The sequence below is a fragment of the Mixophyes fleayi genome, chromosome 4, assembly GCF_038048845.1.
Source record: "Mixophyes fleayi isolate aMixFle1 chromosome 4, aMixFle1.hap1, whole genome shotgun sequence".
Lineage (NCBI taxonomy): Eukaryota > Metazoa > Chordata > Amphibia > Anura > Limnodynastidae > Mixophyes > Mixophyes fleayi.
The window spans coordinates 276971213-276996547 of NC_134405.1; the positions used below are offsets into that span (position 1 = coordinate 276971213).

At 39.6% G+C, this 25335-nt stretch overlaps 1 protein-coding gene across 4 annotated transcripts in view; it reads right to left on the reverse strand.

Moving 5' to 3' along the window:
* JADE2 (jade family PHD finger 2) overlaps window positions 1-25335 on the reverse strand; it is a 363485-nt gene that overhangs the window by 116819 nt on the left and 221331 nt on the right. For all 4 annotated transcript variants that reach the window (XM_075209765.1, XM_075209763.1, XM_075209766.1 and 1 more), the window contains one exon: window positions 24576-24692. In XM_075209765.1, coding sequence (XP_075065866.1) covers window positions 24576-24692 — 117 coding nt within the window. The remainder of the gene's footprint in view (window positions 1-24575; window positions 24693-25335) is intronic.

Consider the following 25335-nt stretch of genomic DNA (forward strand, 5'->3'; position numbering starts at 1 on the left):
CACCAGGACTCTTCCTAGAGCTCGCCGGCCACCTAAACTGAGCGATTAGGGGAGAAGAGCCCTAGACAGGGAGGTGAACAAGAAGCTGATGGTCACAATATCAGAGCTACAGCATTCCTCTGTGGAGAGAGGAGAACCTTCTAGAAGGACAACCATCTCTGCAACAATCCACCAATCAGGCCTGTATGGTAGAGTGGCCAGACGGAAGCCACTCCTTAGTAAAAAGCACATGGCAGGCCGCCTGAAGTCTGCCAAAATGAACCTGAAGGACTCTCAGACCATGAGAAACAAAATTCTGTGGTCTGATGAGACAAAGATTGAACTCTTTGGTGGGAATGCCAGGCATCATGTTTGGAGGAAACCAGGCACCGCTCATCACCAGGCCAATACCCTCCCTACAGTGAAGCATGGTGATGGCAGCATCATGCTGTGGGGATGTTTTTCAGCGACAGGAACTGGGAAACTAGTCAGTATAGAGGGAAAGATGAATGCAGCAATGTACAGCGATATCCTGAATGAAAACCTGCTCCAGAGTACTCTTGACCTAAGACTGGGGCGACTGTTCATCTTTCAGCAGGACAACGACCCTAAGCACACAGCCAAGATATCAAAGGAGTGGCTTCAGGACAACTCTGTGAATGTCCTTAGTGGCCCAGCCAGACCCCAGACTTGAATCCGATTGAACATCTCTGGAGAGATCTGAAAATGGCTGTGCACCGACACTTCCCATCCAACCTGATGGAGCTTGAGAGGTGTTGCAAAGAGGAATGGGCGAAACTGCCTAAAGATAGGTGTGCCAAGCTTGTGGCATCATATTCAAAAAGAGTTGAGGCTGTAATTGCTGCCAAAGGTTTATCAACAAAGTATTGAGCAAAGGCTGTGAATACTTATGTACATCTGATTTCTTAGTTTTTTATTTTTAATAAATCTGCAAAAATATCGAAAAAACTTTTTTCCCGTTGTCATTATGGGGTATTGTGTCTAGAATTTTGAGGGAAAAAAGGAATTTAATCCATTTTGGAATAAGGCTGTAACATAACAAAATGTGGAAAAAGTGAAGCGCTGTGGATACTTTGTATACCTCCCTCAATGTCTGGTAGAAGGTAACCGGAGGCTCTCCACTGCTCACTATATGCGATTCCTGAACGGACGTGCATATGGAGAACCACCAAGTGCATTACCAACCTGACTGTATATGTATATTGTATATACAAGTGCATAAGTACATAAACCTGCATAATACTATGGGCAGCACGGTGGCGTAGTGGTTAGTACTTCTGCCTTACAGCACTGGGGTCATGAGTTCAATTCCCGACCATGGCCTTATCTGTGTGGAGTTTGTATGTTCTCCCCGTGTTTGCGTGGGTTTCCTCCGGGTGCTCCGGTTTCCTCCCACACTCCAAAAAAACATACTGGTAGGTTAATTGGCTGCAGACAAATTGACCCTAGTCTGTCTGTGTCTGTGTGTTAGGGAATTTAGACCGTAAGCCCCAATGGGGCAGGGACTGATGTGAGTTCTCTGTACAGCGCTGCGGAATTAGTGGCGCTATATAAATAAATGGTGATGAATGGTGATGATAATACTGTTACTGCCTGATTGCTGAAACTGTTACTACTGTTGAACTCCTTCTGTACTACAAGTTACCAACTGTTAGTAACTGCATTTATTCATCTGTTGTCATCATCTTTAAATAAACAGTAACTCGTTTAAATTACAAAAGCATTGTGGCTTAACATCCACATTAACACCGCTGAACAGCTTTAATTCCATCAAAAGTATAACCAACGTTTTACTCTTGTATTATATTTAAAGCAGATGCTGTCCTATTTTGATTTGCTCCTAGGAGACATATAATTACCTAAATTGTTTGCTAAAGTGTTTTAGCACCCCAATTAAGCTACATTCTCTGAGATATTTATAACGTGGTTGCCATTGAATTTGTCCCTGGGTATCTCACTGCAATGACTGACACCATCCCACATGATCACTAGAGAGTGTTTAAAATGCATTGCATGCTGAATTTTAACTTATCTGTGATTCCCAGTCGCAGGGTTACACCAAACTGGTGCCGTCAATTAGTTCCACAAAGATGGCTGTGACAGTTTTGCCTATATCCCTACATCTCCTGTGTAAATTACAGGAGGAGAGGACACAAATAGGGGCAGGGCAGAGAGGATGGGGAGCATTTTATTAATTTTGATCTGTAGAGTCCTAGTGAAAGAAAGGAGCCTGACAAGCTAGTCTAAGTTTTGCCAGTGAGGAGGGCCGGAGAGACATAGAAAGAAAGAAGTTATCCAGAGTTGTTGAGAGTGTCCAGCGAGAGGGACACGTCTTACAAGGGACCTGTACCAGTGAACCTCTGGTTGACCCCAGCAAAGTTGCATTCTAAACATCATTGAAAATTGTATAATGCATTTTGTATGTGAAAAAGTCATATAATTGGATGAACGAAAGTATATTGTGGCATACTGCGATCGCACTGTAAAATACGCACGCACACCCTCGCACTACATTTAGTTATATATATATTTCATATTTATATTGGTTCCGTTATACAGTGAATTATGAGCAGATAGTATTTAGTTTATTATTAGTTTATATATTATGATTACATATACACTTTAGTGTTATTTAAGGTTCAGGTTATAGGAAAGGTGTCATATTAATCCCCTATTCATCAGCAGTTGTCCGGTTCATTCACCGAAGAGATCGCACATTGCATACTCTAGTTAGTGATGTTAGGTAATAAATACTTAAAAGTAATGCTGACTATAAAATGCTAATAGACTAGTTGAAACTGGAGCCTTGGCGGGAAAAGTTAGAGCACAATCCCTGGAGAGATGACCCCCACCTTTGGATATTTTGGTTTGAACTGGCCTATGACCTGCAGCACTCTGGACCTTCCTGATACCTGGACCAATAGAAGCAAGCCACGTCATCTGCATTGTTGTCTCTGTAACACTGAGTGTATATAATATAGCTGTGCTCCCACTGGCTTCAGTCATTCTCTGACCACAGTATTCTGGAGTGAAATACTGTCCCACTGGTACCCATGGGAGGGCAGCTAGCGCAAGCGAACGCAGCGGTATGTATTTATCTTTTGGTATTGGCTGTACTGTATTATAATCATGTATTGAATTGTTAAACTTTGCACCTGCTAAAATAAATTACTTTGTGCCTTGGAAACACAACACAATCGCTTGGGCAATGCTTATTTGAAAACGATAGAATTACTTTAATATATGTTATAATTTTTTTCCAACTATGCTTCCTGTTAAACTCAAATCCATTTTCAAATCACCCCTCCTCTTTAATAAATGTACCAAGGTGGTTTATCTTTATATATGCTGTGTTGTGCTAGGTGTGTGTGGATTCAAGGGAGTCTCCCAAGTCGCCCCCTGGTAAGACAAGCTACCTGCATCCCCAAAGCGTGCAGCACAGAAGACGTGGATGGAGGCATTGTGCATATCAGAATGGAAGTGAGCAACATGAACACAGCATATCTGCAATGCTCAGGAGTGAGGTGGTGTCACATATCGGTCGGTTTTTCCAGTTATCGGACATTACATTTTCTGTCATCTTATGTAGATAAGGTCTACAGGTAGGATTGACACCATTTCTAAAAAAAAAGTATCAACTTTTCCATTTCTGCTATATTTCTTCCCAATTAATCAAGGATCATATTCCCAGCCAAGCTAGTAAAATACCGGTCAGATGACAACCCTAAGCACAGCTGCCATCGGCAATTTCTAGGTGTAGTCTTAGGTTTTAAAGGCTTATCCCTAACAATGCCCCGCTTTATTTACCAATGACGAACTGAGCAAAATTACTTGATGTTCCCTTGACTAGATGAAATTCTTACTATTTTCTATGTTATATTCTGTATAGTGTAATTATTAAGTCAGGGGCAGCATTTAAACATTGTTTAAGATCATGTGCAATGTTCAGATCGCATTGGGGTGTAAAAAAATGCTGATTTTCGAAAAATCTCTGCATTTCATGTATGTAGTTGTTGGTATACAGCAGCAAATCATGCCTGCATAATTATCAAATGGAGAAGCAAAAGGTGAGATTTGTATAGTTATAATTATTATACATTTACTACATCAAGCCCTAGGGGTATATTTACTAAACTGCGGGTTTCAAAAAGTGGAGATGTTGTATAGAGCCACCAATCAGATTTTAGTTATTTATTTATACATTCTACAGAATGACAGCTAGAATCTGATTGGTTGCAATAGGCAACATCTCCACAGTTTAGTAAATATACCCGCTACTGTCCATGTGTAATCATAGGGGCAGTTTCAGAAATGTCACCTTGCCTAAATAGTTTGGGGTTTCCCAGGGAAAGCAAACTGACATCTTTTTTGCAAATTTCACAAGCAGTGCAAGGATTAACACACATTAAAACATACAGAAGAATTTTGCAGCCAATTGTTCTTACAGTCTAGTCCCTCTGTACTGTACCTGAATGTTAAGTCATTGTTTAACCTACCATACTCCTTGGATGAAAATGATGTGCTTTGTTTCAAACTATTACATATGTATGATGGTAACCGACAAACAGCCGTAACATGGAGGTACGTTAATTGTCATTTGCTACAATAATTTATCACAGATACCATCTGCCAGGAATCAGTCGTCTACATATAACTTATGGAGGAAAGCATGCTCAACTCTTCAATATACTATACTGGCAGAATTCTAATGTACAGATTTACGTTTCCCTGCAACGTCTGTTACTTTTGTCTTTTTCCCAGCAATAACATGTTTTCCTTTGATGGTTGCCTGCAGTCAGCAACAGGGGTTGTAATACATAGTGTAGAAGTCACTTCCTGACTCATCACGGAGATACCATTTTATACCACCTGGTATATAGTACTGTGACAATACCAGGTTTTCTGGCCCAATTATACCCATTTAACGCTGCTGGCCATCCATGGGTGCCTTCCTATGCCAGGGAAGTCTACCCAGTACCTTCTTGGATTCGTATTAGTCACTTAGGCAAATGCAGTTAGAGAGTAAAGCAATACATTTACTGTAATAAAAACAATCACTAGAATATTATGTACACACAGTAAATAAATGCCAGGCAGGTTTACTACATCATCTGTCCCATACCCCACTAGCTTAAGGAGTTAGTCACCTGGCTGTCCAGACTTCACAACCCATGGATCTCTCTCAGCTGCATATCTAGGCTCTGGTAGAGAACAACAACTCAAAACCAGACCTGGTACCTTCCAGCAATCAAATCACAGAATGAACACCCCCTCCCCCCCTGGAGTGGTTCTTAATATCTACCGTCTAATTTCCACAGAGCTTTCCCCTCTCTCAGCAAACCCCTGGGCCTCTGCTTGTTAAATATTGGTCGGTGCTGGGCTACGGGTTGGAGAGGGGAGTTAAGATGAGCTGTCCTTCCACAGAACATCCCCTGCTAGATGGTCTGTCTGGACTAGTCTTGTAAGAACAATGGACACTAATTAGCTTTCCCCCTCCAGTATCTTGCAACCTGATCCCTACCCATAACCCACCTGGCTTCACTTTAAGGACAATGAATCACAACCTCACTGCCATATCACCAATATACAATAAACAATATACATATTTACAATGAACTACAATGTCCCCTTATCCACAAGCAATTAGAAACTGCAGTTGTAGTCTGTTGAGCTGGGGAACAAAAGCAAGGGCTATAAAAAGTACTTGCTATAATCCACATTATGTGAGAAACGAGGAATAGGATGGTTACAGTGTTATCAAACTCGTTTCGTCACAAGTACATTCAGTAGTGTAAGTAAGGAGAAACAGACGAGATAGTGCTCCAGTAAGACCAGCAGGTGTTCAGGAAATAATTAGTCAAAATAAATCCAGTTTGGGGGATAATGGTTTTCTGTATGTTAAAATTTGTTTACATATGTATGCCTGATGTAAAACCTGGCGTATATGCTAATGGTACAGAGCCAGATGCATCTTGAGATGCATACGGCTCGAAATATTTGGCCTAAATGCGCTATTTTTATAGGTGGCTTTTTTAGCGTAATTTACGCTCAACATGAGTCCAACTCAGCATCAGACTCATTGCGTGCAATACCTTAAGTCATATATATCAAATTAATTAAGAGTAACAGCAGTTCACATACTATAATATAAAAACAAAGAGGTATCTGAATCAAAGAGTTTTCTAAGTAAAAAGGTGCTATACAAGTCATATACATGGTACAGACACAGGCACACCCCAGACCTATCAAGCCACTCCTCATTTTGCCATGACCTTTCCCTCAAATAGACAGGATGGCAGGAAATCATCAGTGCTTCATGAAAACACAGAATAATTGGGGGCATGTCCTTTGCCCTATAAAAAAAATTTATGGACACAGAAACACTAATGTACATGGAGCCACAATGTTCCATTTCTGAGCAGAGTGGAACAATTTGTAAAATTACGTTATCAAAAACAGAGCAGAATGAGAAGGGAAAGGAGTGCCACAACATGCCACATGGTAATGATTAATGTCATTATCATGTGGGAATGCCCTTGCTCTGCCCGTAAGGTGAGAGTGTAGATGAATATCTAGGGAGTGATGCCGATTTGAATGCATGTCAGATGTAACTTGACTCTCAAAAAGTTGCCCGTACAAATAGTGTATTTACGGTCATATGCGGAGTCTGAGGCAATTCTAGATGCATCCAGCTTTGCACCTGTAGCTTATAGACCAGGTTTACTTCAGACATTTATACAAACAACCAAATCATAAGCACAAAAAAGCTTTTTAATAATTTGTTTTTACAGTGAAAAACACATATGCTACTAGTGTGGATAAAGTACAGCAAATGTAATATTGCTTCTAGGGAAGAAATGAAAACTGAAACATTTTGTTTAAGTACACCCACAAAATCCTATAATATATGATACATCAATGGAGAAAGCACCTAGTTGCTTCAAAGGATAAATAGCCATTAGCCAATCAGAAGCAGTTAGGTAGTGATCGGCGACAGTTATTGTAGATGTATGCTATGTGTGGTTGGTGGAAGTGACATCACTGCCATCCAATTGCTATTTAGGAAGTGCTGCCTGACAAGAAATACCTGGCAGCCATCTTGAGGTCTCGGTATATACCACACAGTAAAGACATGTTCTCATGTTTGTCTTTTCAGAGGAGGATAAGGAGGACCCAGATACACCAATAAGAAAATTTGATGAGATATGCTTACCAGTGAAAAATGTTATAATGGACCAACATGCATTTAACACTCTGCACAGCATCCAATCATATGCTGCCAGACTGAAATTATTAGCAAAGAAATGTGAATATGGTCACTAATCAAGTAAGCTTATCAGGAACAGAATTGTGGGTGGGACTTATGATGATGTCAGTGGTACGCATCTTCTGCAGAAGACACTGACACTGGACCCTATTATACACATATGCATGTTACATGAGCAGTCCAGCAAAAGTGCAATCAAGTTGAAAAAAAAAAAAGGTCTGATATATGTAACCTCCGGCAACACCAGCCGCAACAAACACACTGTGTGCACTGCGGCGGTCGTCATTCCTATGAATGTCATAAATGTCCTGCTTTCAATAAAAGCTGCATTCCCTGAGGTAAACAAAATCACTTTGCTCGCTGGTGCAGGTCCAAGCCCAAAGCAGATGACATACAACACTACAGTGCATGTTCCAGCAGCCCGCCACACAGAATTCATACGGTAGATACACCGCAAGAAAACAATCCTGACACCAGTCTTCATTTCTTCACTGTGAGAGTGTTGATCTCAGGACTGAAAAGGGTGAAATATTTACTACCATAGTTGATAAGGAGACAAATAACACTATCAAAATTAAAATGGACACTAGCGACAAATGTAATGTCATGTCACGTGAACTCCTCAAACATACAAACAAAAAGACATCTATTAACTGTTCTCACACAGTGAATCTAATTGCTTACGGTGGCCAAATAATCAAGACTGTGGGTATGGCCACATTTCGTGAAATAAACCTTCGGTTAAACCCTGACAAGTTTAGTTTCAGAGTTACCGTGGTCCCATACCTGTTAACATTAGAGGGTGTCAAGTCGGATCCAACCAAGACAAGCAAATGCCCAACCCCACAGACAAGCTGAGTTTGCAGCGATTTCTAGGTATGAAAAATTACGTTTCAAAATTTCTGTCTCACTACAGTAACATCACAGCTCCGCCAGCTTTTGCACAATGATGTTGAATGGTGTTGGTTGAGCTGTCATGTTGATGCTACTGCTTGTCTTAAGGTTATGATCACTTCTAGCCCAGTGCTCCAGTTCTTTGATTTACATGTTTCTATGGTCATCTCTGCTGATGCTTCCCAGCATGGTTTCAACAAACCCAACAGTTATGCATCCAGAGCCCTTAAAGTCACTGAGTCAGAGTACGCACAGATCGAAAAGGAACGGCTTGCCTTTGTATTTGCCTCTCAAAAGTTCCAGGAGTTCATCTATGGACGTCCAGTGGTGGTTGACACAGATCATCAACCACTGATCACTATTCTCAGCAAACCTATGCACACTGCTTCGGCACTTATCCAATGGTTCATGCTCAATCTTCAAAAGGTGCCATCTCGATGTGGTGTACAAGCGTGGAAAGGACCTCCACGTAGCTGACACTTTATCATGTGCTTACCTTTCGGGCTCTGGTGTCTCTGATGCTGATGAAATCAAGGATGATATGGCGTTTGATGTCCTCTCCTCCCAGCGCATGGAAGAACTGCGTGATGTTACACTCAGGAATGATTTTTGCCAACGGTGGTCACGTCATTCGGCATGGTTAGCCGTCTTCCTCCAGGGAATTGCTTTGTGACCTCAAGTCATTCTTTGCTTTCCACGGCAAGTTAACTATTTTAGAGGGCATCCTCCTGCGTGGTCAGTGGTTTGTAATCCCATATGCTCTCCAAGTATTTTATGCCCAGCAGGCCAACCAGTGGCACCTCAGGGAAGCCACTTTGAGACGGGCTAAGGATGCATTGTATTGGCCATCTATGGCTGCTGACATTGAGCGTGTACCCTCTGCTTGTGCCCCCGCAATGCTCTATAGCCCCATCATGCCAAAGACCCACTCAATATCCATGAGATATCTGACCTCCTTTGATCTATCATTGCTGGAGATCTTTTTTGTGTGTAGGGGGAAAGAGCACCTTATGTTAGTGGACTCATATTCTGGCTGGTTCGAGATAGACTATCTTCCTAAACTAACAAGTGCCACAGTCATGAACAAAATGAAAAGACACTTCTCTACCAATGGTATACCACGCAAACTGCTCACTGACAACGCCATGCAGTTCATGAGTGATGAGTTCCAGTGGGTAGCAGAAAGGGCATTACGTTCTGCAAAAGTGCCTACGGTATCCTACATAGATCGATCAGACGTATTCATGGCGCTCCTCAAATTGAGAAACATCCCAAGGGATGAGCTCCCTTCTCAACGCCATTTGTCTAGACGCACTGGCACTATCATTTCTACCACCAAAGCCAAGTTTACACCAACCACTGTGGAGAAGTCCAGGTTATGGTTCAAAGCCAAATCACAACAAAACCTCTCATTAGTTGAGACCGTTGTCTCTGGGGAAGACCATCCGCATCCAGAATCAAGTTAGATTTGGCAAAGTCGGGACTGTGCAAGGATCCTTCAACAGGTCCAAGAGCTACGTGTTGCAATCTGACAGTGCTTTGTATTAACAAAACAGGTGTCACCTCTTAGGGGTGTGTGAGCCAGCACCCCCACTCCATGGAATACCGCTTGAGGGTGTCAGAACATCTATCAATGTGAGCAGTGGGCCCTCTGAAGAAGCATTTATTGCAATGCAGGACAGTCCTATACCCCTGACTAATAGTGAGCCCTATTCAACACAGGACACATCACTACCCCCTTTCTTCATCACCAGGTCTGGTAGAATCTCCAGACCTAATACAACATTCCAGGAGTTTGTTATGTAACTTTCGGTATTTCAAATTTATGTGTATTTTCATTTGCACACTGTTCTCACATCGAACACCTGTCACACTGTCTCGCATCCACATACCTATTAATTGTTAGTTAGTTATTTTAAAAAAACAAAAAAATAATTAAAGGAGGATGTAGATGTATGCTATGTGTGGTTGGCAGAAGTGACATCACTGCCATCAACTTGCTATTCAGGAAGAGCTGGCTGACAGAAAATACCTGGCAGCAATCTTCTGTTCTCAATATATTCTACACAGTAAAGACATGTTCTCCAGCCTCTTCTTCTTAATTTGAACTCAGACAGTTTTACAGTTACCATCAGAGTGTGCCCTCTACTGATAGATGTAATTGCGTTTCCATGCTGGCTTGTTTCAGCCTCATCCTTACTGTAATTGACCAATATTAGACTGTCCCTTCCCTCCTCTCTTTTCCACCTCTCCAGTCATAAGGAGTAGTAAGTGTCAGGAGTGCAAAACTCTGTATGGACTCTATTTGTGGGCATTGCAAATATGCGTAATTTATGCTATGCAAACTGGTGCAAATACAACTCAGCATCAGTCCGTTAATGCATTATAAGACCATATCATAATAGCCTAATAATTTATTGTAGCGTGATAGATTCCAAAGCTTTACTGAGATCTTGCAAAGTATAAATAATGTTTGATCCGTCTGTCAAACCCAAATCTCTTGGCTTGTATAAAGTGCACCAACTAAATGCAAGGCAAAATGTAGTGCTAAAATTGTATCCACTAAACAACAGTTACCCTGATTGGCATGTCTTTTATGATACTGTCCTAATGGCAACCCAACTAACTAAAGAGAGGCGTATCATAAATTCATGGTATATGGATAATGACGTCCCATGTCTTACCCTATAAAATCCAAACCATGCAATGCCTACAACTTAATAATCAAATATGTGCTGCTTCAATTAAATCTTATAACTGTATACTTTGCCGTAATGCGTAATGCTGTCTTTTGGCATGAAAACAAGCTCCTTATCAGTATACAGGAACAAGAAGTGACTCATGAAAGCTAATGGTATGTGTATTTATAAACGCAGCAAAATACTTTTGGGCAAGCAACTAATTTATACTGATTTGAGTAGTATTAAAAAGAAATCCCTACTGATTATGCAAACCATTTCACACCCTATTCTTTCAAGACAAGTGAACAAATATTGCCAAGAACAAAGCAAATATCTCCTGAATTCAAGTGTCATTAATAAATTGCCCATGGCAAAGATACATTAGAAGCAAAGTGAATTCATCTGTGTCAATCCTTCAACTGTTTGATCGATGGCTTGTCATTTTTATTGGTAAGCCATATACGAGGGAATAAAAAAAAGATTATCTGCATAAAGAGCAGTAATTATTTGTAAAAAAGGCATAGATGAAACATGAAACTATTAGTTTTGAAATGAAAGTAATGTTAAAGGACTGATTTGGGAGATGCATCTACTGGAATCATCTTCCTGCATCAGTAAGCAATTATGGCTAATATGTACTGAGCACATGGTGAGTGAATCTGAAACACAGCTTGCTGGAGACTTTCATATGAAAAATGTGAAATCTGAATTATCATCCCAAACCGATGGAGAAATAAAAATATGCCCCCTACTGATAAAAATAAATAGTAGTAGTTACGGTATGAAAAAATACTTTATTTAAATTCAAGCATTTAAGGATTTACATGAGAGAATCTGCGGAATGATTTAAATTTGCTGTTCACTAATTGCCTCATCCAACCTGCTAGAGTGTGAGCAATATTGCAAAGTAGAATGGGTGGAAATTGCAGCGTCCAGGGGCTTGAGTCATTAAGGAGAGCAAAGCATAAAAAAGGAGTAACATTTGCACCTGAGCAAAACCATGTTGCATTGGAGGGGAGGTAAATTTAAAATGTGGGGACAGATTTTTAGTTGGGGTAGGACATGTCCTAGGATCAACTTTAAATTTCAGTGTAGTAATAAAGCTATTAAGAATTTGTGTGCAAGATGAAAAAACAGCCAGTATTTAACTTATGTGCAAATAATACACTAATTTGCACCCCTTGCATTGTAACATGGTTTGTCCCAGAGAACATTTACTCCTTTTTTTGCCCTAATGACTCAGACCCCAGATGTGCAAAGCTGGTAAAGACTCAAATAAACGCACAGCTGAAGTTTCTCCTAAAGATGCTTCTAAAAGGTATTGAAACAAGGCAGCTTCTCCCAAGTATTAAAACAAGTTTTATATTCAAGAAAAAGCTTTAAAGTTGCTTTTGTATTTGATAGTACAAAGCATTTAGTTGAATAGCAGTAAGAATTCCTGAATAAATCCATATTGATTCCAACAAATAAAAAAATAAAATGTGAAAAAGTATGGTAAATACCTTATAGTCACTATGAAATGTACCCAATTTGCATTTGTTCTATATTTATCAGATATCTCAGTTTCAATGAATGGAAAAAATGCTTATATAAAACACACACCTCTCTCTCTCTCTCTATAATATATATATATATACACACACACACACATATATATAATAGTCTTGATAAAGGGCTGTGTGGAGCCCGAAACGTTGACCAATTTTTAATGGAATAAATACTTTAATATTCTGAAAAGTCCTGTGAGTGCCTCCTAATTATACTATTTTTTACATTCATGTTATTGGAGCACACAGGCTGGAGAAATATCCCAGGCTGGAGAAATAACCCAGGCTGGAGAAATATCTACAAACGTGAGTGCCCTACCTGTTATGTATACATACACACACACACACACACACACACACACACACACACATGTACACGTACATATATATATATTCCATAGACAAAAAACCTTACAGTTTAACATGTCCGATTAAGGTTCCTTACACACCATTTTGTGAGTGTCAGCAATCTCACTCAATGATAGTGCTGAATCTGCAGCTAACCACAGGATGTGATGGCAAACCATGTCTGTATTGCACAAGTAACGCGTCCATTAAGGTTTCTGCCATAATCGTCGTAATTTCTTTGCTTTTTGGAGTTTGAGTGGAAGAGTTTCAATAGTTTTCTTACATTTTAGATGGTGTGTAAGGAACCTTAATCGGCATGTTAAACTGTAAGGTTTTTTGTCTATGGAATTTCATAGCATTTTGTAAAGTAAAAATATTGATAATATTCAAATACTATGCATCTAAATGTGAAATCACCCACCCTCTGCCCAGCAACAATTCTCTATCACATGCCACCCTGCCCCCTAAATTATTACATGCCCCTCCCACTGCCAACCAGGTTCTCTCACATGACACCCACTTTTCTCACATGCCATTTCCTGCTCATCAGCCTTTCACATATATGGGTACTTGCTGACCAGCTACTTTTTTATATGCCACCACCTATCAACTAGATTTTCTCTCACATGCCACTCCCTGACCATAAGCTTCTAATATCTGCCCCGCACACCAGCTATTCTATCACATGCCACCTCATAACCAACAGCTTTTCGCTCACGTTACCCCATGTCTACCAGCTTTTCCCTCACATGCCACCTAGCTCACCAGCTATTCACTCACATTCCAACCTCTGCTCCGACACGGACAACTTCACAATTCAATGAGCCTTCTCTGATCTCTGTACAAAATAGAGCCTTTTAGTGAAACCTGCACAACACACAAAAAAATCTTCAAGTGAGCCCTACACATGAACGAGAATTCCATAGTGAAGAGAATCTTCATCTGACCCCTCCACAATACATAGAGCCATCCTCTGACCCCTGCACAGCAAAGAGAGCCTTCCTCTGACCCCTGCACAACACAGGGAGCCATCCTCTGGTCCTTGTACAATACAGAGTGATGTATTTTGAAACTATAATTTTCACTAAAACATTCCTTGGCTTAAATGTATCCAGTTACGAGTGAGTTTCTGGCAGGTTTGAAAACTGGAGATGTTGCCTATAGTAACCTATCACATTCTAGCTGTCATTTATTTAGAACATTCTACAAAAGCATAGCTAGAATCTGCTTGGTTGCTCTAGGCAACATCTCCACTTTTCAAACACGCCAGAAACTCACAGCTTGATACAATTACCCCAGGGGTAAATGTAAATTTACCCCCTAGGGGTAAATGTATCAAGGTCCGATTTTGCCAGCGTGTTAAAATCGCGGGAAATCGCGGGTTAACACCCGTGATTTTAGTCCCAAACTAGTCCCTTTCCTTTTTTACAAAACAGTAAAAAATAGATAAAAGTTTTTTTAAAAAAAAAAAAACGTGGGGTCCCTGCTCTATTTAGTCTTAACCATAGTGCTGCTAGACTACTGCTGGTTCCGTGAAAATCAGGGAAATTTTTTTGGCAGACCCCACTCTCTAGGGAATCCAGCCGAGCGCTGAACAGCCTGGGCTTGGTTAGTCATTATGGCAGGGGTACCCCTGCCGCGTGTGCCCCTGCTATAGTGTCTCCAACCCCAGCTGGTTTGCCCAGTGCTGGCAGCACTAGGGTTAAAAGGGAATAGAGAGGGGACCCCACGCTTTTTTTTTTTAATTCACCGTAGGAAATACAGAGCACATTTAACTCTCCCGCCCCTCAGCTCAGTGCAGTGAATAAATTAACTGACATCACTGAGGGGGGGAGGTTTAACATGGATTCCCTTACAGCCGCCTCTGGCATCACACTGAGGGATAAACTTTGACATAAAGGCGGTGCCAGGGCTAAAAATTATACAGTGTGCCCCCCCCCAGACCCAAAACACTAACCACCCCACCTACAGCCAGTAAATATCTCTAATTTGTCTGTAATTTACAAATCAAAATTGGTATGCGGGGGAACACATAGCCATATTTGTGCTCCCAAGTGAAGCGACATATACTACACCCAGCACAAGACTCTATATAACATGCGCAACGTTATGAACTTTTCTGAAATCCCTTATCTTTAAAATGGGGCATGTTTTACCAAATTGTAAAAAAACTGTAACTTTCTCAAACTTGTGAACCCTCAAAGGCACTCCTCAGCCCTAATAGCTTTCTAACAAAACTTACCGCTTGTCTTTAAACGCCCTGTACACCGAGTTATGCTCTCCCAAAAAACCCATAAAAACGACGGCTTTTGCAAAACAGGAAGTGGGAAAAAAAATGGCGAAATTTTGAACTTTAGATTGTTCCTGAATTGTCATTTTTTTATTCTTTTTTTCTGCAATTTCACATGCAGCACCTGTGGACAGTTCTCCATTTGCATGCCAAATTTCAGTTTAATAGCTTTAATACGTATTAAGATGTAGACCCTCAAACACCATGCCCCACTCTCACAGATTTCCAATGGCAAAATGAAGTTTTTTACATGTAACCTTAATATAAGGGCACGACTGTGCCATTATAATTTATATACATATACATGCATATATACATGCTGTTTTTGGCCACACCTGTTAATTATTGAATTGAGCTGTTTCAATCAGACCCGTTGTCATCAGTGTATATAATCAAGCCATGCAGTCTCTATTTGCAAACATTTGTGAAGAGCTCAGTGATTTTAACCATGGTACTGTGATAGGATGCCACCTTTGAAATAAGACGGTTCGTGAATTTTCATCCCTGCTGGATATTCCGCTGTCAACTGTAAGTGATATTATTAGAAAGTAGAAGCGTGTAGGAACAACAGCAACTCCAATAAGAAGTGGAAGAACTCAAAAAGTCACAGAGCGAGGTCAACGACTGCTAAGGCGCATGGTAAGTCGCCAATGCTCTGCTCATTCCAAAGCTGAAAAGTTCTTCCACTGGCATTAATGTAAGCACAAAAGCTGTGCGGCAAGAGCTTAATGGAATGGGTTTTCATGGTCGAGCAATTGCATGCAAACCTCACATTACCAAGACCTATGCCATGCATCGGATGGAGTTGTGTAAAGCACACCGACACTGAATTGTGGAACAGTAGAAACATTTTCTGTGGAGTGACGCTTGGCAGTCAGATGGGTGAATCTAGGTGTGGCGAAAGCTGGGAGAACGTTACCTGTCTGACTGCATTGCCAACTGTGAAGTTTGGTGGAGGAGGAATGGGGCTGTTTTTCAGGGTTTGGCCTAGACCCCTTATCTCCAGTGAAGCGCAATCTTAATGCGTCAGCATGCCAAATAATTTTTGACAATGCTAAGCTTCCAACTTTGTGACAAAGTTTGGGGAAGGCCCTTTTCTATTCCGAATGACTGTATCCCAGTGAACAATGCAAGGACTACAAAGACATGGTTTTGATGAGTTCAGTGTGGAAAAAATTGAGTCCTGACCTCAACCCCAACACCTTTGGGATGAACTGGAATGGAGACTGCGAGACAGGCCTTCTTGTCCATCAGTGCCTGCTCTGAATATACTCCAACATCTTGTGGAAAGCCTTCCAAGAACGGTGGACGCTGTTATCACTGCAAAAGGGGGACCAACTCCTTATTAAAGTAAATGTATTTGGATACAATGTCATTACCTTTGTATTAGTACAGAATTAGTAGTAGTTAGTACAGCATCAATTATGTGTTTTTGGAGAGTGCAGAGTATCCCTCTCTTCACATATGCCAAAGCAGCTGATACACCAAAATAGAAGTCCAGGAGAAAACTTACTCAAAATAGAAGTCACTGAGTTGATAACATGCATGCCCCAAAAACAGTTGTTTTACTAGTGTTTATGAAATGGATGCTCTGTAAGTTTGAAGACATTAAAATGACACAAAACATAAAATGTAAAATCCATCACATACATACATACAAATACATATCTATACATACATATCTCTCTCACATATACATACACACACACACATATACATACATTTACCCACCATAACATCCCAGAGGTATTTTAACAGTTTTACTACTGCAAGCATTGCACAAGCACAGATGATATTCTTATGATCTATATAGGAGAGAATTTGCTATTTATATAGCTAATGTTTTGTTACTAGTCATGGTACACTATTGCTGTTTTATACATTTGGTGGTCCCCTTTAGTTATTCAAATTTAAAGCTTTTACATTTTGCAATAAAGATGGTAAACATTTCCACTTTACATCAACGGATACAAGGAGATTGTTTGAGCCGTTAATACAGGTTCTCCTCCCAGAGTGTGATGACAGAGAAGAGGGCACAGTGTGATGATGGAGAGGGCACAGTGTGATGATGGAGACGACCAAGTGTGATGACGGAGGGCACAGTGTAATGACGAAGATGGGGCACAGTGCGGTGGAAGATGGGGCACCGTGTGACGGAAGATGGGGCGCAGGGTGACGGAAGATGGGGCGCAGGGTGACGGAAGATGGGGCGCAGGGTGACGAAAGGGTAAAAGTGTGATGAGGGAGCAGGCATTTTTTTTATCTTCTATATTTCTCACCAAAATAATTTGCCAAAAATGTTAAATTTTGCTATAAAGAATACATATTTTTCATTTATATTATTCATATAACAATAAATGTTTGCTGTTTAATGTCTTTATTTATATTAAAGTTTATTATATGATTTGCATTAAAAGAAAAGCATAATTGATTAAAAAATAATTTATAAAAGAGGAGGGAGCAAATTTATTTTTTGAAGGGGGGACGCCAAATATGTAAGCACCGTCCCTGTGCGGATTCATCCACTTATAATTCTGTTCCAATTATGTAAGCAAGACATTACCGTACTCGGCCTATGATTGCTTGCTGCTACTCGCCCAGCTTCTTCAGGCGTAAGAAGCCTACCCTCCTAGAAGACTGCATTTTTTGTACTCCACATGACTACAATTCTTCCTACACAGCAAATGAACGCCAGTGTTGTGAGGTGGCAATGTAACCATTGTGCTACCATTTCGCCCAATGGCAGAGCAATTTTTTAGTCCTAAGGGCTCCTCACTATTTTGAAAACGAAGATTGACATAAACAGGGTTAAATTATCCATTAGATTTTTTTGTTTACAACTAATTAACATACATTTCCTAAGAAGCAGCATTAAATCCTGCCCTTAATTAATTAAAGGACATGGAAAATAGTACTTCCAGGATGAGAATTCATATTTTATAAATCAGCAGATGTGGGAGTGTGTGATATAACATTCTGTGCATGTAACAACTCCCTTATCTATACAATTGCTGTCCAAATGACATGCTCACTCAAGTGTGGTGAAATACAGTTCACAGACAGTTCTGTACTCTTCTTGATTCTTGCCATTGTGCTGCTTTAAATTAGATGTACAAGTACATCTGCAAACTGGATGAGGCTGGAACAAACCAAGCAGCCTCCGGTGACTCATGTATGAATAAATCATGTGTTGCCCTATCACTAAAATCCTTTGACAGAAAAATTTCCTCAACAAAATGCTTATTCAGTCTATTGTAGCAGCATTTTTTAATCTAAATATTAAATCACCAGTAAATACACTAATACATTATACTTACAAATACATAGAGTGGTTAAAGTTGGCTGGTATCACTTTGATATATACACACATTTATGTAATATATATATATATATATATATATATATATATATATATATATATATATATATATATATATATATATATATATTCTTATACACACACATACTATATACAGTAGTGTGCAAACGTTTTAGGCAGGTGTGGAAAAAATTCTGCAAAGCAGGAACGCTTTAAAAAATAGAAGTGTTAATAGTTTATTTTTATCAGTTAACAAAATGCAAAGTGAATAAACAGAAAATAAATCTAAATCAAATTAATATTTCTTGTGACCACCCTTTGCCTTCAAAACAGCATCAAAGCCTCAATTCTTCTAGGTACACTTGCACACAGTTTTTGAAGGAACTAGACAGGGAGGTTGTTCCAGACATCTTGGAGAACTAACCACAGATCTTCTGTGGATGTAGGCTTGCTCAAATCCTTCTGTCTCCTTGTGTAATCCAAGACTAGTTGATGTTGAGATCAGGGCTCTAGGGGGACCATATCATCACTTCCCGTATTTCTTAGCATTGATGACACCACGGACCCTGACCAAATCCCCAGCTCCATTTGCTGAAATGCAGCCCTAAGGAACCTCCAGGATGCTTCACTGTCTCCTGCCCCCTCCCCCCCCCCCCCCCCCCACACACACACACATATCAACTCTGTTGCAGCAAATTTGTTGGCTGCATATTCATGCTGTAAGTCTCCAGTTGCATCACATCCTAAAGGTGCTCTATTGAATTGAGGTCTGGTGACTGTGGAGATCATTGGAGTACATTGAACTCATTGTCATGTACGTGAAGCCAGCTTGAGATAATATGTATCTTGTGATATGTGGAGTTATCCTGCTGGAAGTAGCCATTAGAAGATGGGTAGACTGTGGTAATAAAGGGATGCACATGGTCAGCAACAATACTCAGAACACTGTAAAATGTAAACAATGCTCAATTGGTATTAAGGGGTCTAATGTATGTGCCAAGAAAATATTCCCACACCATTAAACCACCTGCAGCACCAGCCTGCACCATTGACACAAGGCAAGATGGATAAAATAATTCATGTTGTTTACAGCAAATTCTGACCATACCATAACATATTGCAGCAGAAAGCAATATTTGTCGGCCCAAGCAACGTTTTTCCAATCTTCAACTGTCCAGTTTCGATGAGCCTGTGCCCACTGTAGTCTGTTCTTATCTGGCAGGAGTGAAACCCGGTGTGGTAGCCCATCCACTTCAAGGTATGATGTGCTGTGTGTTTCAAACATGCTCTTCTGCATACTACTGTTGTAATGCATGGCTATCTGAGTTGCTGTCGCCTTCCTGTCATCGTGAACCAGTTAGGCGATTGTCCTCTGACCTCTCTCATGAACATGGTGTTTTCCCCTACAAAACTGCAGCTCACTGAATATTTCTTGTTTTGCACACCATTCTATGTAAACTCTAGACACTGTTGTGTGTGAAAATCCCAGGAGATCAGTAGTTTCTGATGTACACGTGTGTGTGGGTTACAAAGTTAGTTACCATCCTCCATGGGTTGTGGTGATTTTTCAGTGATGACGATTGTTCATTTATACATTCATAAACCACATGAGCTATTGATCTAAAGTGGCAAATTCTAGAAACTAATTTTAAGTCACTAAATGTGGTAATTCACTGGCTCTTGCGTTTAACCTATGGCGCTTGTATGTGTATGCGTAAGTGAATAGACCTAGCAGTCTACAAGAGAGGTTTCCATGCCATTACTGCTCCCGGTCGCAGGAGCAAGCAGAAGTACATATGGGTTCATTTGTCATCATCCCTATACAAGTTTGCATGCTAGGTTTCACCCTCTACCAGTTTACATGATTTTACTAGAATTACATATACAAACAATGCTAAATGGTTTTGTATATTTAAATCAGAGTTTACACATGTACAAGCGCTTTCATTATACATCTACACAGCCAATGTGTGATCAGTGTGCTTCGGAAGATGGGACTCCACAGTCATGGTTTGGCAAAATAGAAACCACTGTATACTATTATATTAAATCTATACTCATTGTTAATTTCAACTTTTCGATATACTGCTCGTTTGACAACAGTTTGTTGCATAGCTGTATGGAAGCATTAAAAAAAGGAAAAATAATGACTGACAGAAAAATTGTTCAGAAGAAAGATAAAACTAAACAAATGTACAAGCAACATTTGAAAACATTTTAAAGTAGTCAACATAATAATCAGGATCTTAAACCTGATTCTATGTGATAAACAATCACTGAATGTTTAAACACAGAAATTATAATAAAAACAGTTTGCAGGTCTACAACAGAATAAAACCCAAACTCTAATATTAAATCTTAGTTTTCTTATGGCTATCTATTATAAAAGATTGACATGACAAAGGTTAAAATCAGCAAAATTACTGGCTTCCGCTAAAAGCCATAATGAAATGGTTCAGATGAAAAATCTTTAGATTCTGGTTAAGGACAGCAAGATTTGAAATGGCAGCAAAACATATATTTATTGAGGAAATCACAATTTATGGTAATTACAACACAGCAAAACAGACATTTGCCTTTACAAAGAAAGTTATGATCTCAGGTCAAATTTCCAGGATCACTGTAGAAGCTTTTATATTTCGAAGAAAATGCAGTCTTTTCGACTGAGATCTAACCTTTAAAATGAATAGGATTAAGTCTTAAAAAGTGACAAATACTGCAACAATATCTGTTATAGTATGTGAGAAGTCAAAACCTACTTAATGTTTAACTCCACAGACCTAAAAGAACTTTAAAAAAAAATCAAACCAGACCCTAAGTGAAAAATAAGATTAATTGTATTTTTTTTTTTTAAATCTGTCAAAAATAAACATATTAGCCTGACATTTACCTGTTCAATTTCCTGCTTAGTACATTTAACCACTTGACTCCCACTGCAAGTTCATATTTCAGTTTCCTCTTTCTAATCCATGGCAGCAAACACCAAGGGTTTAATCCACCCTTTCTCCAGAATTAGGACAGAAAAAAAAGACACACCTGGAGGGTATACAACGCTCTTCATCCGTTACAATTTTTCTGCCATTAGTCTACAGTCAGACAGCTAGATTTTTGTATTTACAAAGCCGGAACTTACCTGAGGCTTGTGCTGCTGCCAGGAGGAGCTAAATAAGGTTTGTATGCTCCTAAATTCCTGAAGCCCCAGTGCAAGTACCATTATTGTACAAACCATGGAAAAGGTGGTAAGATCAGCCTCATCCAGACAAGATCTCCTATCAGGCAGCATACTTTGGCATCTATTGTGATTATTTCATCATCAGTACATTTAAGGAGGTGTATTAGAGGCAAGAATGTCTGAGAATGCTGGACTTCTCAAACCACGGGACAGTCAGTCTCAGGGAGGGCCACGATGATACCAACTCTCTGAATACCAATACATGTTATAAGCGAGCTTTCTGCGATTCATCAGACACTTGGCACAGTCATGACGGAAAAGACCAAAGGAGATAATGTGCTGGTTTTAGCGGTAGGAGTTTATCCTTAGCTTCAGCAGTTCTAAAATAAATGATTACAAAAACTTGTATAGCATAAAGTGTGTGTGATCTAGCTCAAAAAATCCTGCAAAGAAACAAGAAGTTTTTCGATAACAATCTCCTGCAGGGTCTTTCTGGCAAAATGTGTACCAGTTGCAGCTTTCGTAGGCAACAACAACCACCCCAAAAAAAAAGGCATCAATGGATGCAATTAGTCTTTCAGCCAGGATTATGGTCTCATCAGTGGCAGTCAGAAAAGCCTTATGGTTATGTCCCTGGATGGGAGATGCTTAATCAAAAGATAAGTTTGGGTCGCTCCCATTCGAGGAGAAGTGTCTCTTCAGGCAGAAATTGGATGCCTTCATCCAAAAACTCTCACATCTCTCGAGCTGGCTGCCTTTTCCTAAACAGAATGTCATAATCAGGTTGCCCAAATAGAGGAAGTCCACTTAAAGACTTCAGGATAGGTCAGGCAGAAATAATTGGAAGTGTTACCAAGCGAGGACCTTAACAAAGGAATAAGGAATTACAGGGGGGCCTTTAGACCCTTCTTTTCACTAATGCCAGGGAGAAGAACTCTTCGGGGGAGGACACAAACGGTGTGAGGCAGGTCCACCAAGTTCCTAGAAGAATGGACCTCAAAAACTTCAGATAACAGGGTTATATACATCTTTCAGTACTATTATATGTTGGGAATTCCTAAATCAGGCCACAGGGAAGATTTTTCAAAAGTCTTGTCCTCCAAAAAAAGTGGAAGGAGAAGATGGCTATGAAAGGAAGCCTGGAGTCTAATCCCTGAGGGGAAGACGATGGGTTACAGCAGAGATTCTTAGTCAATAACACATCAGTATGGAGAGTGTCAGAGCTGCAAATACTATGGGTGAAAGAACCATTCCTTAATATGTTTCAAGATAAAGTAGCCATTAGAACAAACTAGTCTTGCAATCCATATGAAGAGATCGCACTTCCTTCAACCAAAAATCCCATTGTTTGTATCTAGTCCGAGTTATACGTATTTATTTAGCTACAACTAGGGAACACAGAAAGAAGAAACAATTATATGTTTTGGTAGATGGCAAGAGGAGAAGTCAAGCCGCCACTTGACTTCTAGTCTTAGCTTGCATCAAAGGTTGTTAATTCTTGGTTTGGAATTTAGCAGCCCACCCCAAGCGAAATAATTGCGTGGATATTACCCCTTGGTATCTGCTGCCATGGATGAGGAAGAGAACTACACTCTAGATGTGCGGTAAATTAAGCCCCTGGTGTGTGTTGTCATGGTGGAGTCAGGGAAAATTGTAACATTTTTCTCAGGTTCCAGAAACTTACATGCACTTATTAGCAAATACACTGGTGAAATTGCCATCCATCCTTGATTGATGCAACAAAGCATATAGAAAAGGAAAAGAAAAACATAGGAGGCACTCCAGTCCCTTATAAGTGAATTCCATATATAAGTATAAAACGTGACTTTTATTGTATATTAATATTAAAAATGGTAAGTAGTGTGTATGTGTTGTGTTAAAAACAAAAGCACCCGACAACAGTACAGGAAAAAGAGTATCCTTATTTATGTTTCCATATAAATATATACAAACATATGGCGCACAAACAGCGCCGTTAGTTTACTTGAGACGTCTCAAGTAAACGCTGTAACGTTTTACTAACGGCGTTGTTTGTGCGCCATATGTTTGTATATATTTATATGGAAACATGCCCATAGGGGAAAGGGGGTCACCATAACTACATAGGCAGTCCAAGGGAACAATAGGAATAGATTTATGGACTAGCCCACGTTAGTAGCGCCATTACACGCTCATGCAATATTGAAGCTATGTGACATACCTATTATCCTGTATGTTTGGGAGAAGTCTCCTTTGCGTTAGAGAGTGTGAGAATTATATGAGTAGTGATCCGAATGATATATTCAAGATAAAATTACACAGCGCTCTATATATATTTGTCAGAGAAATCTATGACATATATTTTCAGACTGCGTGATGTGATTTAATTAAATCCATAATATACAGCAATTGATGCTTTTTGAGATCACTTCTCTATTTCTCTCAGAATTATTTTGGAGATTAGCTGTATCAATATATACAACATCAAGAGATTTGATGATTAATATCCTATTAAGAGATTAATAATAATGAGAATTTTCTCTTGATGTTTTAATAAGGATACTCTTTTTCCTGTACTGTTGTCAGGTGCTTTTGTTTTAACACAACACATACACACTACTTACCATTTTTAATATTTCGCATTTTCTTTATTTTAAATATATACAATAAAAGTCAAGTTTTATACTTATATATGGAATTCACTTATAAGAGACTGGAGTGCCTCCTATGTTTTTCTTTTCCTTTTCTATATGCTTTATGCTTAAAATTATTGAGAGTGCACCATATCTATCCTTGGATTAATTTTGCCGTGAATAAATAGATAGCGAGTCCCATCTGTGTGCGACCACATCTCTATGTTACTTTGATACAACAAACCCATGTAATGATGATGGGTTATGGTATACTATTCTTAATGTGCTAAATTTATCAAGCAGACTTGTGACAGTGTTTAATGCTTATCGACCTTACAAACTCTGACACATTGCATCAATGACCTTATCCTATATATGACAGAAGAGCACACGTTCCGCTAGCTCACACAGCTCTATAATGATGGTAACACAATAAATTACATACCTGAATACAAGTACCAGTGCATTCTTTACACAGACTGCAAAACAATGCCCATCTACTTGGTGGGATGTGTGAAATCTTCGTAATAGGCTCCATCTTTTCTGGACATCCAATGCTAACCTGAAAGGGAGAACAGTTAATCACATTAATTTCCCATTTAATAAAGACTACAAAAATATTGTAAATACATAGAAATAAAAGCGGTGGTATGTGTGAGCGTTGGTAAATGTACTCCAATCAAATAATCAACATCCACACAATAATCAACATAAAAGCTGAGTGCTGTAGTTAAGAAATTAAGTTCACTACACAACTGTGCGGTATCCAGTATGGTCAAAGAAGACGGTCCATCATTGTTTTACCAAAAAAGCCAAATACTCATTCACAAAACTCGATAATTCACATTAGCCTTGACAAAACATGTATACAGGCAGTGAACAAACCAAAAAAAAAAAAAAGGAAACAGCTAGGTGGGAGATCAAGCATATTGAAAGCAAAGACTTCCACAGAGGTATGGCTTATGCTCATAATTAAGTAAACAGTATCACAACACTGCCGGACTGCCCTCGTTACCTATAATTATGGCTACCTTGATGGAGGAGGCTTCAATGACTTTGGACTGTTGTGACACATTTGGTGAGTGGTTTAGTCACCAAGACAACTCGCGTTGCTAACGTTTCACAAGCAACAGAGTATAAGGTGATCTTAGCATGGAACTCAGAGAAAATCATCATCAAAGGACAACAGTGGGCAGAAGCACATA